This window comes from Pieris brassicae, chromosome 2 (assembly GCF_905147105.1).
Source record: "Pieris brassicae chromosome 2, ilPieBrab1.1, whole genome shotgun sequence".
Lineage (NCBI taxonomy): Eukaryota > Metazoa > Arthropoda > Insecta > Lepidoptera > Pieridae > Pieris > Pieris brassicae.
Window position 1 is genome coordinate 16,995,218 of NC_059666.1, and position 17,629 is coordinate 17,012,846.

The window sequence follows — 17,629 nt, forward strand, 5'->3', positions numbered from 1 at the left end:
TACTCAAGTGTCCATACTGAAACAATTTATTATAGTTGTATTACAAACTGTATTATAACTTTAAAAATCGCATTTGGCATGTGGACATGTGGAAAAAGCAAACGTGGCTAAACTGAAGAATATACACTTAGTATGCATAGCATTATACATAATGATAAAATAACTTAATATAATTATTGAAATCGGTCCTCCATTATGTATTGGACACGTTGACAGTTGACGTTGATGTTTGAACTTTGATGTTTTGATAATTTGTATAAATCATATTTCGTTTTGATTTTAGCTCAAAATTAATTAGGTAATTAGTTATTACGTCAATTTTATAATAATAAGAAAAAAACAATGTGAAATCAAGCTATCGAAGTACAGAGATCACTGTAGATAACACGTATTCACAGCAGAAATGGAGAGCATTACGGTAAGCTCAGTTTTTTACACAAAGAAGAACAGCTGTTTATTGTTGTTCTGCTTGGAATGTATTGAATATTTCTTTGTTGCAGAACTTCTCAGTTTCACTAATCAAAGGATTTATAGATAGTTTGCGTGGTGTGACAGTGTTGTTATATTTAGATAAAGAAATTAATGAAAGAGCCCTAAGTCGTTCTCCTCAACTGGAATATGATGGTGCCAAACATAAATTAAAGCAGCCTAAAATAAAACAGTAAGTATTTAATTGGCTTAACGACTTACACTTGTACGCAGAGAGTGCCTCTCGGCCAAGCAGAATTATAACTTTATAATGATGTTAAAGAAGGTTACACAAACTGGCAGTTTGTGATGGCTTCAGTTTAAAGCTTTAACATATTATAGTTACACGATTTGATACTTCACTAGGACTTTTGTTATGTAACCAGTATTTGATTAATACCTGTTAATATAGGGACAGCCCGAGCAGTATTATAAAAGCTTGTGCCATTCAAGTTATCCTATTATGTATATATATAATGACTGATAATAATTCATTTAATTTCAGAGAGTCAAAAGTACTTACAAGAGTTTTACAGTCTTGTATATTAAATGGGTTTATATTTTTACTAAGTATACTTGTGTTTGAATATGCGTTACTACCAGGAGTTAAGTACTTAGTAATAGCTATATTTGGACATAATCCAGGAGTAGCATACAGTGTATGGTCATGGATACAACCATTCTTATCTATGACATTCAGGATGATATGGGTGTTGCCATTGTTCCTTTTAAGCAAACTGGTTAATAGCCTGTGGTTTCAAGTGAGTGTTTGAATAAACTATACGTAAACGTTAACTTAGATGGAATTTTACATATCTCTATATATTAACTCCACTTTCAGTCCATATTTTGGAAGTTATCTTTTTTCTGGAGCTACAAGAATGATCACATAATCAACATAGTATGACTCTCGTATATACTTTAGTATATTAATTAGCAAAACAAACAACATGACATCTTCTAACTCAAGTTGATAAGAAGAAGGTTAACAAGTTAGCAACAAGTCTGAATTTATATTTTTTTATTGCAAAAAGATGATCAGCCTTCTGTCCCTGTACCACCCAAAAATAATGTAATTTTTTTTGCCTGCTGACAACAAACATTATTAAATAATTTCAGGATATAGCAGACTCAGCATATAGACACAGACGAGGCAGGCCTCAATTCATGTCTAGTGTCAGTAAAATCATTGCTGACTCATTGTTTAGTTTATTGGTGCAAGCCTTATTCTTAGTACAGGTAAATATGCATATAGCTATATTTTACTTATATTTTAAACAATCCACTAATTAACAACAGAGAAATTAATTGTCATATTTTTTGTGCTTGTATATCTTTAACCTTCTTATAATATTAGGAGCAATTTCAAAACTTTTTGTTACTTGCTTTATATATATTGTTTTGTTCAGGTTCCTATTTTCATATATTAATCAGTTTATTGTAATAAACTATATATATATATATATATATATATATATATATATATATATATATATATATATATATAATAAGATAATAAACAAAAACATTTAAAATGTAACATACATATTAGACTCCTATAGAACTAATTCTGTAAAATATATCCCTAAACCTTAACCACAATAGTACTGTAAGCAAGTACTGCAACAGCAGTATTCCTTACTTTTAATTACAAATAATGTTGTTGTATCTATCTCTCAAAGTGTTCAAGACATATTTGATTTGACATTTAGAATCATTTTTTTTTAATATTTATGAATTGTCTTCCAGAGTATGCTAGTCAGTATGTTACCTATAACATATGTTGGGGAACTATTATGCCTCATTCACATGTGTCTACTCTACTCACTCTATTCCTTTGAGTACAAATGGTTCAACATGGGCTGGGAATTACACAAACGTCTGACATTTATTGAAACAAATTGGCCGTACTTTCTTGGGTTTGGTCTGCCATTGGCTGTATTGACACAGATTCCACAGTCATATATTATTAGGTATGTTTTTCTCAGACAGAATTTTCTCAAAATTATGAAAATAGATTAGGTTTTAAAGTAATTTTACCATTATACAGTGTAAAATCTATTAAACGACTCAAGGGGTGTGCTATTATGATCTTACAAAGAGTTGTCGATAAATGGAAATAAGAAAAATCTGTATTAGAAAAAGTAAAAGTTTATTTCAGATTAGAGTTAGTAATAACACAAAGAACAATTCTGATTTGTACTGTATTGCTTAAAGACTGTTATTTTTGCCTCACGTCTTTTGCTGCACCAGTATGTTGTATTTTTTTACTTATTGATGCATCTTCGTGTTCAAGATCTTGCATGTGGCAAGCAATCCCAATTATTAAACAAATCTACTGATTTCTGAAAAGTCCAGTACGTATGATGCCAGCAGTTGAGTTTACACTGTATTATGTTTCACTGTTTTCTATTTAAAATTTCATTTCATATTAAAAATTTGATACATAAAAATGTTACACATTTAATATACTATATGCATGAAGTAATTTATATTGGAAAGACATATGGGTGATTTGCTAATGCAATGCATGTTGAATAATTTCAACGAATCAATAAAAAATCTATTTATCTTAAACACATTTTTTTTTTGCAGTGGTTGTGTGTTTTCAATATTTTTCCCCGTTTTCATTTTAAGTGGCAATGAAGCGTCTCCAGTCACGGGAAGGTTAGTACTTACACTTTGTTTGTATGTCGCAGCTAACTAGCGTAATTAGCCGTTCAATGAATAGCCTAGACTTTTAACTAAATGGCGCCGCTTAACTAACGGCCTGAAAGATATTCAGCTGTTTGTTACAACATTTAATAAACTGGTTGTCTAATGCTTGGGCCGTTCGTACCATAGAGTCATTATTTAGCATAAATAAAAAGATGAAACATATATATATATATATATTTCATGACATAAAAATATTCATTTTAAAACTAAATTGCTTAAGTCAAATTCACATTATTATTGTCACTACACTCTTCCATTGTTCTTGTTGTTATTCATGAAACTTTGGACAAGACTATCAAGGTTGTGCTTTGCCATGTCATATTGACAGTTAGAAGAGTTGAGTTTGCGAGTGGCAGAAAGTGGATTTTAATTTAAATTAGCAGTCAACAGGCTAAGCAACTAATGAAACGTCATTAGTCCAAGTCATTTGCCTAGCAGTTTGATCGACTGGCTGAACATCTTTTTGGCCGCTAGTTAAACGGCTAGGCTGTTAATTGGACGGCTAATTAAGCTAGTTAGCTGCGACATATATTTTAAAACTGCATTTTTGGTTTAACAATTATATATAAAATTATAAATATATATATAAAGTTAGGTTTACCTTATAAATTCGGGGAACATAGCTGATTCTGTTTTTTCATACAATTTTAAAAAGACGGGGTAAATGTACAACTATTGCAACCCACGTCTTTGATTTATAATCAAGCCGAGAGTTTTTGTTTATTGCTAAATAAGATAGTAATGTATTATATAATATATCATTTGTATATATTATATAATACATTAATATTAATTAATAACGTAGGTAAAGTCGCTACATTTTTGTTTTCAGTGAATATCCCCTACGTTTGTTCTCTCCCGTAGTTGCAATCTCAAATGGAATGTTCCGTTTCGTCCAACACAGCGCTGACGTCATGGACAAAACGAGATGATAGATATTGCTGTCCAAATGCTTTATAGGGCTTATTTTTATATGCAAGCCTGGCACACACACCCATGAGTACACGAGTTTTCGAAACTGACTTATATAAGTATTTATTCTCGTACCGTAAAATCGAATTACGAAAGTAAAACGATCATAATATAACGATGTTTTTAATACAGGAAACAATGTTATAATAATCAAGTCAAAGTTTAATTTGAATGCAATTAGGAAACAATGTATGTACCAAGGTGTTTATTTATGCTTATCAGTGACTAATTATACAATATCTAAACAATTAAATTATAAAAATAAAACACGATCAACAATTATATATAATATTAAAATATAATCAATTGTAATATGCATTGATCAACTTAATATATTCAATATAAAAAAGGAACAAGAAAGTCATTATATATAAAAAAGAATACCAGAGTTTTTTATATTATTTTTTTAAGCATTTTCAGTTACATTAATATATCTATTTCCGGGTAATTTGTGTTATAATCTGGAGCTATTATTATTATTATCGTAGTATATATCGTATTTACTACCTATTCGAAAGTCTACGGCCTTGACTTTGAGCGGACAAGAATCAGAAACATGACTACGGAAGACAAGGATTTCCTATTGCCTAGAATTATTTCATCTTTTTCGAAATTCGATGAATACGATACAAGATATATGTGTGTTGTAATCTATGATTGTGTATTGTTGTTGATTTCCTGCTCCGTGAAGAAAATTTTTCGTCATTTTATTATACTTTTCAAGCTATGTTATTATGGGAACTGTATTTTTGTATGCCGTTTGCATATTACGCACAACGTTGATCGTTAAAATCGATCGATAAAAATAGGCCCTATAAAAGATGTTCTCGAAAAAATTATATGAATATTTGTAGTTTACATTTCGTTTAGAAATATGATATTGTTTTCATTGACGGGTGCAACTTAAGACTTTTTATTAAAATTTTGTATATATTGATATTATAATTTATTGTATGTACCTAAGGGCTAGAAAATTAAGAAATTGTGATTAACGTCAATTTTTATTTTTTCTTTGTGCATATAATTAAAGTATATCTTAAATCTTATATAATATATTTTTACAAAATATTTGAATAAATTATTCAAAATAATAAACATTAAACACTGATTTTGTTAAAAAAATTCACGGCATTTGTTTCAAATATTTTTAGACATCTGCGCATATAAATGTTACAGCAATAAATTTGATGCCTTAAAATATTAGAATAGAGTAGAATATCTCTAGATGATTGCTATAAAGCAACCCCTGTTCATGAAATATTAACACAATTGTGTTATTATTGATTCATATACAAACCTATAATTAATTTATGTATAGAATTTTTATGATTTAATGGGTTTATTGGCCAAGTTTTACTTATATTTGCGTGTTCTGTATTGGTATATTACATGTGGTTAAAATTGGTGCGTAAATATTACATATTTGTATATTTATAAGTCATTGTCGTATTGTAATTATATTTACATGACATTTTATTAAAGGCTGACTTAATAATTGGTGTTATTTATTGAAATCCTTAACTTTGTTTTTCAGGTGGAGTTTTAAATGTTATTTGAGCAATACGTTCCTTTGTTGGCGTCAGCATTTATTTATAATTCAAACGATTTCAACTTGACTTCAATAACTGTCAAAAACTCTTTCTATTGTTGAAGGCAGCGTTTGGTTGAAGGTCCATTAATTAGATTTGTTTTTTAAATATAGCCTATATTTTTTACATACGGGGTTCATACGTGTTATATAAAAATGTAGTAAATTGTGCAATAAAATACAATAGAAGCGTTGTTAATTATTATCTGTATTTATGTCTACCTCCGTTTGGTAGTGCCAGATTCGAAGCTTAGACTGAAATCTCAGATTTTTATGCCGTAGACTAAGGCTGACTCAATACAAATATAAAACCAAGTTATACATTTTGTCAGAAGGAAGCCATAGTTCGCGGTATGTCGCCTTTCTGAATATTACCCTTAGACGTTCATTCTGTACGTGAACTTTAAGTATGTTGTCAGAAATACTTAAATTAGAAAAAGGAAATAGAGGTGTGTTTTTCAAAATAATCAAGAATTTATTAATTCTGCTCCTGTTGGTATATTCATATCATCTCTAGCAAAGGGTAGCAATATAGCTTACACGGTTACATTGCGTATATCATTTAGAAATTATTTACATCAGTAATTCCATAAATTTCTTACAAACTCAAATGAACATAATATTGGTGTAATAAATCCGGCGTAATAAGTTGTATAAATGTATCCTCCAATATAAGTTCTGAGTATTTTTAACTGAAAGAAATTCAACGAGAATTATATTTGTCTGTTCTAGTATAGCTCCGTCATCCGTGGACCGATCTGAACAATGTGTCAATTGTCAAATATATGATCTTCATCGTATTAAACGGTAATTGATAATAATTGATAATTGGTACGGTAAGACCAACTAATACAAATAAGAAATATTGTTATTTTAGAGTTTAATTTTGAAGGGCGTAATTTTTTTAAAGGATTTTTTAAATAATTAAAAACAAACTATTTCAATGATTTATTTGCATACATCATTTAAAAGTTTTCGACCAAATATATTGATACTAACAAATAAATCAGTGCTTACAACTATATTTACTACAGATTAAGCTTGAGGTACATTTGGTGACTTATACATATGTATTATTTTTATCACAAATAATAAAAACCAGAGACAGTTGTACTGTATTTATTAGTAAAAAGCTAATACATGTTACCCTGCTACAACTATGCTTAACAAGGCTACTTCACTTACAATAAAGATAAATATGTTCGTTATTATTTGATTAGGAAAACGAAGTAAATCTATTACTTTAAAATGAGATCTTACAATTTTGTATAAATACCGAACTCAATTCCATTATTTAGTGTCTTGTTGATAAAAGGCGTCTAAATTTATTCTTCGTTCAATTTTGTTTTAGCTTTAGTCTATGGTATATATTAAAATCCACAAAATATAGACTATCAGAGTGAATTATTACTATATTGTTGAAAATTGCTATTTAAACTAAATAATCGCGTTAACAACGTTTTGTATATCACATGATATGGTTTATATAATATAATATTTTAAAAATATTGAAGCTATCACAAATATGAAATGATAATTGGTTACCTAAAAGCCTACCTAAGGTTACCTAAACTAAACTAATATAAAAAAATTAAACTAGTCTGGTCACTTGACAACATTGACATTTACAATCATTTGTTTCACTTAGAACGATTTGCGGTCGTCTAACTAGATTTTTTCTCTAAATAATGTAACTCACTTGTTTGGTAACTAAATGTGCGGTCGGGTTGTACATGTCGCAGTAAAGTAAATTTAAATCACAGAGTTAATTAAATGTCGATATTCAATCAAGTCGCTAGCATTTTCATTTAAATAAGGCAGCGTCGAAAACGTTTAACTATCTGTCTGGCCGAAAGCCAGCGTGTTGATTAACAATGTAAAACAAGATGGTAAATCAAGACTCCGCCATGATTATTGCATTTGTTTTTGTTATTTCGGTGTGATCGTGAAGACCTGAGTGCTTGGAAATTCCGTATTTTGCTTTATTGTAAATGGTTAGGTTAGTCTTGTTGCCTAGGAACGTCTAGGAAACTCGATAAACGTTTCGTTCACTCACTTGTCTGACGGAACTTTAACGACTTGATTGAATATCGATTTTTAACTGTCTAGAGATTCAATTAACTACTTTACTGCGACATACATATTTAATGTGATGGGTTTTGATTTTATTCATACTAATTGCAACATTTGTTTGAAATAGTCCTATTCTATAGGAAAGCCTAAAACAAACACCTGTACTAATAATCACAAAAATATAGTTAACATTAATAATGTATTTAAGACGAGTTCAGGGAGCTTTAAACCGTAAATGACCATATCAGATTATACCATTAATGATATTTGAGTGTCAATTTGGAAATATAATATGTTAAGATAATTAAAAATGATATTAAAAACATCTTGTGTCGATATGAGTAGCAACATTATATGTTTCGTATATTATTATTTTACTAAAAAACATCAATGGCACTTTTTTGGGTCTGGGCCTCAGATATCTGTATCTATTTCATGATCATTTGTGCCTTCTGTGCCTGACGCACGCCGTTGACCGAATCTAAGGCAAGCCGGTTTCCTCACGATGTGCACTGCTATTATTTTGTTAACTAGTATGATCGATAATATTTATTGGAATGTTGAAATTTTAATTATATAGTTGTGTCTCTCACCGTTATTACTTTAAAATTTGTAGTTGGTAATTTGAATATAATGATAACGACAATTAACATATTTGTATTAAAAACCTTAAAATTAAAAATTACATAACCTGTTATATTTGTAAATAGTAACTAAATTTTAAGTTTCAACCATCTCGCAATTTATGTATAAAAGGCGAACAAAAAAACAATATGAAAAGTTTTTTACTTTCAATCCATAAAAATGAGATTAAACCTAAAAAATACACAAAAGCATACCGGATTAAAACCTTAAGTTTACCTCCTTTTTTAAAACTAAATAATTATAATACATCCTAAAACTGTCTGTTTCAATCACAGCATAAACACAATGACAATTAACACTGATTTAATTATAGGTTAAGCAATTATACAATGAAGTTTATGAATGTGTTTTAATCTAGTAAGTTAGTTAAAATCTGCCTTACAGTAGTCGAACTAGTAACATTCCAACAGCTGCTCCCGCGGTAAGACCAACGCTCAACATTGTAACAATTATAGACGAAGCCTTTTCTCTTTCATGCATATCTACGACTCTGCAAATAAAATATTAGTAACAAAAGTGAATCAGATCTAAGATTTTACGGATTGCTTCAACAAATAACACTATATTTATAAGCTAGTACACGAGCCATTTTTCTCACTCAAGCTTTCTTAGTTTTCTAAGCGTGATGATTTCCTAAATAATTGGGAGTTATGCCCCGAGAGTGCCAGACGTATGCACTCTCTTCTACTGATACATTGCATTCATAATGAATTTAAGCAGTTAACATTTCATATTCGATTGTTGTACGCGAGTGGTTAATATAGATGACCCAGGCAACGTACAGCTAGGGAAGTATTAACCAGAAAAAATAAATATTGTTTCGAAATTGAATCGATTGAAAGTAAATATCGTTTTATCTTCTCCAAAATTGAATAAACGCTTCAAAAACAATGTACAAATAAGGATATAAATTAATCATAAAGATAAATAATATTTATGCAGATTAATTAGAGTAATTGACTGTGATAACCTTTTCCTTCACAACAGCAAGCAATAGATAATATTAGAAAACAAAGTCTATGGCAGAGAATTATTTGTACAGACTAACGGTCGCACCCACAGATACATCATAAGTGTCCGTATATCAAATATTTTTATATTATGGCAATAGTTTTGACTTTATGATAGTTTAATTAAGTTTAGTAAAAGGTTGGGAAACTACACGCGAGAAAAAATAAACAAAGACATCAAAAGTAAACAAAGACATCAAAAGTAAACAAAGGGATAAGCTAGTTAATATCAAATATTTTGACATACGAAACTCATACTCCCAACGTCGTAAGTTTAAAAGTAAAGAACGATGAACGACGAACGATGTCAGGAACGAAATTATTTATTTTTACATAACGCTTTTTCACAAAAACCTTCGGAGCGTTGTAGTAGTTGAGACCGTTTTATAATGCCATAATAATTTAAAATAGCCTTAATCAGTATGTATAACATATAACTTTCATTATAGAGTAGAATTCAGAGCCGAGACTTAGTTCTAAAAGTATGACTAATATGTAACAATAGTGTTTGTTACACTATTGTTACATATTAGTCATACTTTTAAAATTTATATTTACTTTGTACAAGGTATAAGAGATGTTAATCGCTAGAATTTCAACATACGTATTATTAAATATATGGTCTGTAATTACTGCGTGATGTTTGACTGTATTTAAATAACTATTTAAGACATTTTCAGTTCTATCGCGAATTCGGTTAAGTAATGGTTTTTTAATCGGAAATTTAATTAAAAAATAAAAATGTTCAAACACTTCGTTAGTAACACGACAACAAAAGAGAATCATGAGATCATATTCCTGACATATTGATGATCGTAAAATGGAAATGGAAATGGACCTGGAAGAGATCGCTCGATAATAAATAAATTATTTTGTTTTTGTCTAGTAAATAAATAAATGAAAACTATATCCTTACCTCGTAGCATTAACCATGACGATATTGGTCAAATATCCATTGGTAAAAGAGAAAACAATCATGATCATGATGTACTCGTAGTCCCACAGGAAGATCACGGGCAAGTGCTTCCGTGGCTGAGCGTTACAGAACATCAGCATAGGTACTCCGATAACCCGGAATATACTAGCTGCAGCGATGACCCATTGGTTTGTAGGCTGAAAGATACGAAGATGTAACTTAGCTATATAATAAGAAGTGTTGCCCTGGTAACTTCAGCGTGAGTCTTACATCCCGGGCTGTGCACCATAGGACCTTCTATGTCATAAATACACAGGCATAGAACTCTGATCACCAACTTGCTTATTAGAAAACCCAGCCCAGTCTTAAAAGGTCATAGCGCTATTGGTTTTTTATATATAATGTTAGTATATTCATATTTGTGCATTGTAAAATAAGACTTCATTACAAAGAATAAGTGAGATTGAGAATAAAGCAAACATTATCACTGTTGGTAATAATCAGTAGCGCGTGTAAGTGTATTCATAGATATGATTACTCTTAGACCCGTACCTAGAACGTGAATTAATTTTACATAATTGACAGCGCTTAAGACGAGATTGTGAGTTGAGCTAACGATATGGACCTAGTCTTGCGCGTTACAACCACGCGCTGTAAGATTATTTCAAATGTGTGACGTGGATGTTATTTAATTATTTGACAATATCAATGGTAAAACTATATATGAAATTTTGATTAAATATTAAAAAAATTAACATAATTAAATAACAATCTTTATTAATTCGTTTTGCAAAAAAACGCGACAAAACCTTAGAATCCCAGAAACCATTGAATCGATTTCGACTAAAATATTTTCACGGAGAGTTGTTGCCAGTTTTTCTCGGCCGCTCTACGGTACTTAGGGAAATGGTAATAAATGTAATTTAAAATCGTCTATTTAAATATTGACGTATCATATATCATAGTATTGTCTTTGGTTAACATAGCTTTTACACATTGAAAGAAAACAATTTTTTAACCGGATTAAAGCTATTTGTATTATTATAAACTTATAATTATTTACATAATTTTTTCCGACGTTTCGCGTACTTTACAGCGTGCGTGGTCACGGTGACTGAAGACAAAAAGTGTTGAATGTCAAAAGTATCACAGGTGTAGAGAAAGTTGTCTTATCTGTATGTATTTCCCCAGAGTTGGTATCGACTAAAAGATGACGGGTTTTTTGCAGATATGACTCACGATTTTCGCGGATTGTTTGTCTTGGGTTTTTAATTTGGATACTATTGGATCCCAGGTGTTTGATAATTTTTATTTGTATTTTTATTAAAGCTGTACTTTAATCCGGTTCAAACATTGTTTACTTTCAATACATATATCACTCATAAATTGTACTTAGAAAAAGCCGGTTAACGATATTGTTCAGTTCGAGTTATTACAACATGCAACTGTTTCAATGCCAACCAAACGAAGCACGCAATCATTACAAATATTTTATTTCCTGCCAGTTACCTGTTTTTTGATTATAGAAGGATGGACTATACCAGCTGTGAAATTCCATTATAAAGGGTAATTTTGTAAACTTAGCAGACTACTCCAACCATTTCTCTCAACCGAAAATATTCAGTAGTAAATATTTCTGCATCAGTAATATCTTTTTACAGAGAAGCGAACTATTGTGCTTCTATTTAAACTTTAGAGCGCGTCACCTTGCGCAGCAAATAATTAAGCCATATAATTAAACTGGAACTTAGCAAAAAGACAATAGAATTCATACAAAAACGTTGATTAATTCCTGTCGTACGACACGAGCGGCTTTTAAATTACTGATAAGATGACCCTATTTATATAATAATTATTTTAATTGAATGATGACTCACCCTAAGAATAAATCCAGCGACCAGTCGTCCCGCGTAGTCACCGCAGTTAAATATAAGGTAATTCACGACGGGCACGAAGAATATATCTGTAATATTTTCAATATATATTTGTTGGCCCTTTGACCAGTGTTCAGTATGGTTAGACACGGGCGGTAACTTTAGCAGCACGGAAGGCTGACATCCTTACCTAATCAAATTGGAGCAACGTAAGGAGAATTATAGACTTAGACATTTACAACAAATTTTCAATTTGCTCTCAACTACTAGAACTTTCTTAAATATTTTGAAGATACGAATACTTAGAGGAAAGTGATTTACATATCATTATCGTGACAGGCTAACCATACAAATGACTATATAACAAGTCATATGTAAAAGGCAGCAGCTGATATTTAATAATCATTAAGACCAGATGGCTTGCAGGTGCCGTTTCGACCTTTTAATACTTAATATACATAAATACGATATATTAGTTAAATCATACTCTCTGTTTTGTCTATCTATTGTTTCATAGTAGCTCAGATAAGACGGCATATTATTTTATAGAACAGCGGACAAACGGGCAAGAGGTTCACCTTTTAAGTGAAACCGCCGCCTATGGATATTCTCAAGTGAATTGCCGGCTTTTATGAAACGCTCTTTTCATGGTGGAAGTTTTAAAGTAATTTTTATTTCATATAAAAATTATTAATACGAATAAATGTTGATGGCCATAGCCAATTATAATATAACAGCCCGGCGATGTAGTTCTTCTATAGATAGTAGTAAATATTTTCAGTCAATGCATCGTGAGTACTGTATCGGGCATACCGGTGTTAAAAAGTTTTGGCAATTTTGACCAAAGTCAGCGACGTTTATACCTCACCTGGAGATTTGAAACAATAGAAAATGCTACTTACTATTCCAATCGGTCCCTGATGTAGCCGGATGTGACTCAACGAGTACAGTTACAGCGGGGTAGACACACATCGAAATCCCATACACCGCGAAAATACTAAAAGCGTACACCCAAATTTTCTTCAAAACAATCGTTAGATAAGCCTCCCGGTTTCTATTAACAACCATGCCATTGCCCCTCAATACGTGATGCGAAAAGAAGTCGATTTTGTATAGGAACGCATAGGAAATAAGGGATGTTATGACCATAAAGTCGGCAATACAGAAGTAAATTAGTGCGCTGTGTAAGGGTGATATTTTGAAGGCAAGCGATATTATCTGCGCAACTGCAGCTATTATTCCACCCAATGATTGCCCACTGATAACAGCTGCCATGTATTCGCGGGAGAATTTGCTTGCAGTCCCCATTAGGCCCGAGATGAAAATCGCACTGGCAGCTGAAAAGATACACATATTTTGATGCGTGATCGTTAATATTTAGATAAGTGAAATCCTTTACATTTATTTGTAATACTCTTAAGAAAACAAGCAGTTTTTCGGTACTTTTACCATAACAATACTTGTTTCGGTTTATAAAGTTTTGATGTTTATTAAAAACATAACATCTTATTTAGTTTTATAAACGCAAAATTCAATTAAATTCTAAGTTCAGCGTCCTTTGCAATAAATTTAAATTATATTAACCCAAAATCTGCATACCTGTATGCAGGTCAACGTTTTTAATGCGTTTGGCCCCGATCAAATCTTAAGTGATCAGCAAAAATATTCTATAATGGATTAAGATACTTCAACTTAAATATAGAAATTTATTTACGTTAATTCAAAGATACCGTACCGATATTTAAAGTATTTAGGAAAAATTTAGACATAATTATTTTGTCTGAGTACGCTTTTTAAACTAATATTTACCTTATTACATATGTCAATAAATATTCTAGAAAATGTTAATATCATTGAATTATTACTGTTATTATACATTTTATGATTAATCGAATCACTTCGAATCAACCGTGGTAGGGACAACAAAAAGATGGCGCGTAACCGAAAAATGTGACGGTATTTTTTTTCCAACGCCGATAAAGAAGTTTCACTTCAATAATACTTGTATTCAATATTCCAAACATTTACTCTTTATTTCACTAAAACGTTGCCAGTGACTCAAGAACAGGTTTAAAAATGAGATTCACAATAATTATAAACACCTCATCTACATAAACAACACGTGAAATAATTATAAGGATAACATTTTATCTCTATTTGTGTCATACATAATCTCCCTGCAATCACCAGTAATGGGTGTACCTACTGCGTTTAATGTAAAAGGATTACATTAAGGCGATGTATTTTTTTTTTCATATCAACTATACCGCTCTATTAACCTGATAATATAAACGCGAAATTGGCCTGTCTAGATATAGACCAAGAATTCTTATTCTTTAACTACGGCAAAGAATTGTCGTGTTATAGTATAATTTTATGCAGTGTTGGCCTAGTAGCTTGTGCGTGTAGCTCTGAACCCTGAATGACCTGGACCCTGCCGTGACGTCTTCTGATACTAATTATGTACCAATAGACATTTTGTATGTGCTCATTAAACACTCGCTCGTATAGCGAAGGAAACATAGTGAAGTATGTCTTAATTACAAATCGGCGAGTCAAGCCCAAAAGACTTGAGGCAAAGATCAAAGGTTGTAGCGCCACTGCTTTTTGAGTTAAGATTTAAGGTTGTGTTCGCTTGTTCTAAGGTAAATGTAATGAAATGTAACTTCTTTGCAATAGTGTTTACCTAAGAAAACTTCTTTTGATACTTCGTTATCTGAGAGACAGTACTTTTCTAATCGCTTCTAGTTCGTGTGTACTTAAGTTATATAATAACTTATGGGTCGCATCATGCTTGATAACATGTTATCAATACAAAGTTCGAGATCTAATGCAATAGATATTTGTCTTAATAGATCTATAGAAATACACATCATTTTGCAATTGCTAAGTTGGTAACATTTATTGCATCATAAAGTTTCGTTTATATTTACATAAATAATTTAAATTATAAACTCACTAGACTAGTGAGTTCACATTTAAAGGAATTGTGGAAATATGTAAACCCACGCATAACCCAACGGATGGTCGTAAATTAAAATCAATTAATAAGTTCTCCAAAAAGATAAAAATACCTACAAATAATCTTTTAAGAATTGTTTGTTCTCATATTTCAAATGGCATTTAGGGTCTGTTGTTGTTTTCAAATTTGTATTCACGTAATTACTCTCAATTTATCTTTTGAGTTGAATTCTACATTTACCTTTAAAAATGTTATAGTTTGTAACATAAAAATACTTTTACAGAAAGTGATGAACTTGTCTGCTAAAAAACAGAAGGAGTAATATCAGCCCCGAGCGTGATAGAGGTCTGTATACATTACTTGATACAGGATTCATCACACACAACTAATTTTTATCTCAAACATTTATTGAACTATTTACATTTCAATAATAAATGTAAAAAAAAAATTACCAGTCATAATAACCACTGTTATCATTGTGATGATGAAAAATGTATTCTGCCATTCATCTGTGTCCACCAGCACCAGCGATGTGGTAACAATAAATGATAAAGTCACTACAATTAGTGACCCTAGAAGTCTACTTCTTACAGATACTCTGAAAAAAAACCCAATTTACATTCTTTATTTTTATATGCAGTACGAAGCAACACTTTTTTTCTTTTATGATACCTTCATATGACTTATTTGATTTATTCAATGCATTCAAACTGAGCCTTATGGATTAATTACCAGTCAAACTGGTTTTATGGAATGAAAGCTATTTACCAGCTAGTTTATATGTAGCCCGTCTCTTTATATTAGACAATTATTTAATAACAAAGAAAATCATTCCAGTACTCACAAATGTCCATATAGGGAATTAAGTATAAGAAATACCAAGTTTGGTATTGCAGTAGCAACATTGAGATAGGATGTAAATTCAGCTTGAAACTGTGTTTTTCTTACATACATTGTCAGATTGTTTGGCTCTACATCTCTGAATTTATACATCCAATACTGAAATAAAAATGATTCATACTTTTTAATGCATCCAAATTCATTAATACAATTACAAATACACCACACACACAACAACTTTAATCAAGCTAACAAGTTAATTATCTGATTTATATACCACTAAGGCCTCCTGAATATTTCTTCGACAATAATATCACTACTAAAAATTAGATTTTAATGATTTCTTGGAAGAACAGTGAATGATAGAATAAATAACATGTATTACAATTAAGGTCATTATGAATCTTAATGTTTGACAATGATCAATCTGAGATTTATTAGTATAATTTTCAAATTTAAATATGAAAGCATTTTTTATAATATATGTCAATATACTAAGGTTACATAGTAACAAGATCAAATATCACAGTTAGAAGCCTTAGTTTCTATATTGTTAAGCATACAATGTTAAGGTCACAAACAATTGTTTCGCTACAACAATAAATAAGTCATGTTTGCCCAAGTAACAAAGTTATAATTTAAGTATGGTGGTTTTGGCTTTGTCTGTTTTGGTATAATTGATTGCATGTTTGAATTAAAACTCCATGAAAACTTACATATAACTAAACAACCTTGTTAACATGTGTCTTATTATATTAATAGAATTGGATTTTGTAGATATGTAACATTTTTTTAGAATTGTATTTGTATACCAAATGTTCACAAACTATACTTACTAGAAATAATACAACAGTGAAAATTTATTTATAATGTACCAAATTACTTGCTCAGACTAAGTGAATAAAAACGATTAGTTACACAATTATGTAAATACATCGCGATAATAGAAAACAAAAGTGGGTGAACTTTTTCTGTTTATAGAAGAACATAAGAGAACTTACGTCATTAGCAGTTATCAGGAAATTCCAAGGAACAAGGGAAGTTATACCAAATAAATAGAATAGAAAATAAACAAGGCGATATCTGTCCAATGGCTCAGACTCGCTGTCCAATATCTTTGTTGAACATGAATCACTAACTAATTCTCTTTCTTCGGAGATATCAATGTCATCCTCATTTTCAACAGTTTCTATGCCGTCCTCATTGTTATCCTCAGTCCTCATTACTTCTGCGCTATCCATTTCAGCAGTGATTTTATTATACAATTTTTAATTTAAAACAAACCCCTCACTTTGATATGATAACTACAACATTTTCAACAAGGCATAAAAGTAATATATTATATTAAGTGGTCGGACTGTGAATAAGATAATGAATGTATTTATTATGTAAAGAAATGTTTGTTATTGATTTAGAAAATCTACAAAACACATCACCACAACACAAATGATAACCACAGACTAAATACGAAATATTAATTTATAGCGCCTAAAAACTAAGTACAATCAGCAGCACTCGATAAGATAACAGCAAGAATATTGTAGTCTTTGAACTATAATAATT

At 30.6% G+C, this 17,629-nt stretch overlaps 2 protein-coding genes across 2 annotated transcripts; one reads left to right on the forward strand and one right to left on the reverse strand.

The window, feature by feature from the left end:
• The first annotated feature begins 258 nt into the window (after positions 1-258).
• On the forward strand, positions 259-5,167 carry LOC123720466 (etoposide-induced protein 2.4 homolog). Its single transcript, XM_045677079.1, has 7 exons — positions 259-418; positions 501-661; positions 974-1,229; positions 1,588-1,707; positions 2,218-2,441; positions 3,064-3,135; positions 4,019-5,167. Exons 1-7 carry the CDS (start codon positions 404-406, stop codon positions 4,116-4,118), a joined length of 948 nt encoding a protein of 315 aa, XP_045533035.1. The 5' UTR covers positions 259-403; the 3' UTR covers positions 4,119-5,167.
• A 3,321-nt stretch (positions 5,168-8,488) lies between these two features.
• On the reverse strand, positions 8,489-17,576 carry LOC123720499 (equilibrative nucleoside transporter 3). The gene is made up of 7 exons (XM_045677128.1): positions 17,068-17,576; positions 16,071-16,225; positions 15,679-15,824; positions 13,167-13,601; positions 12,268-12,353; positions 10,391-10,587; positions 8,489-8,954 (listed from the first exon to the last, which is right to left on the reverse strand). Exons 1-7 carry the CDS (start codon positions 17,305-17,307, stop codon positions 8,843-8,845), a joined length of 1,371 nt encoding a protein of 456 aa, XP_045533084.1. The 5' UTR covers positions 17,308-17,576; the 3' UTR covers positions 8,489-8,842.
• Positions 17,577-17,629: the final 53 nt, after the last annotated feature.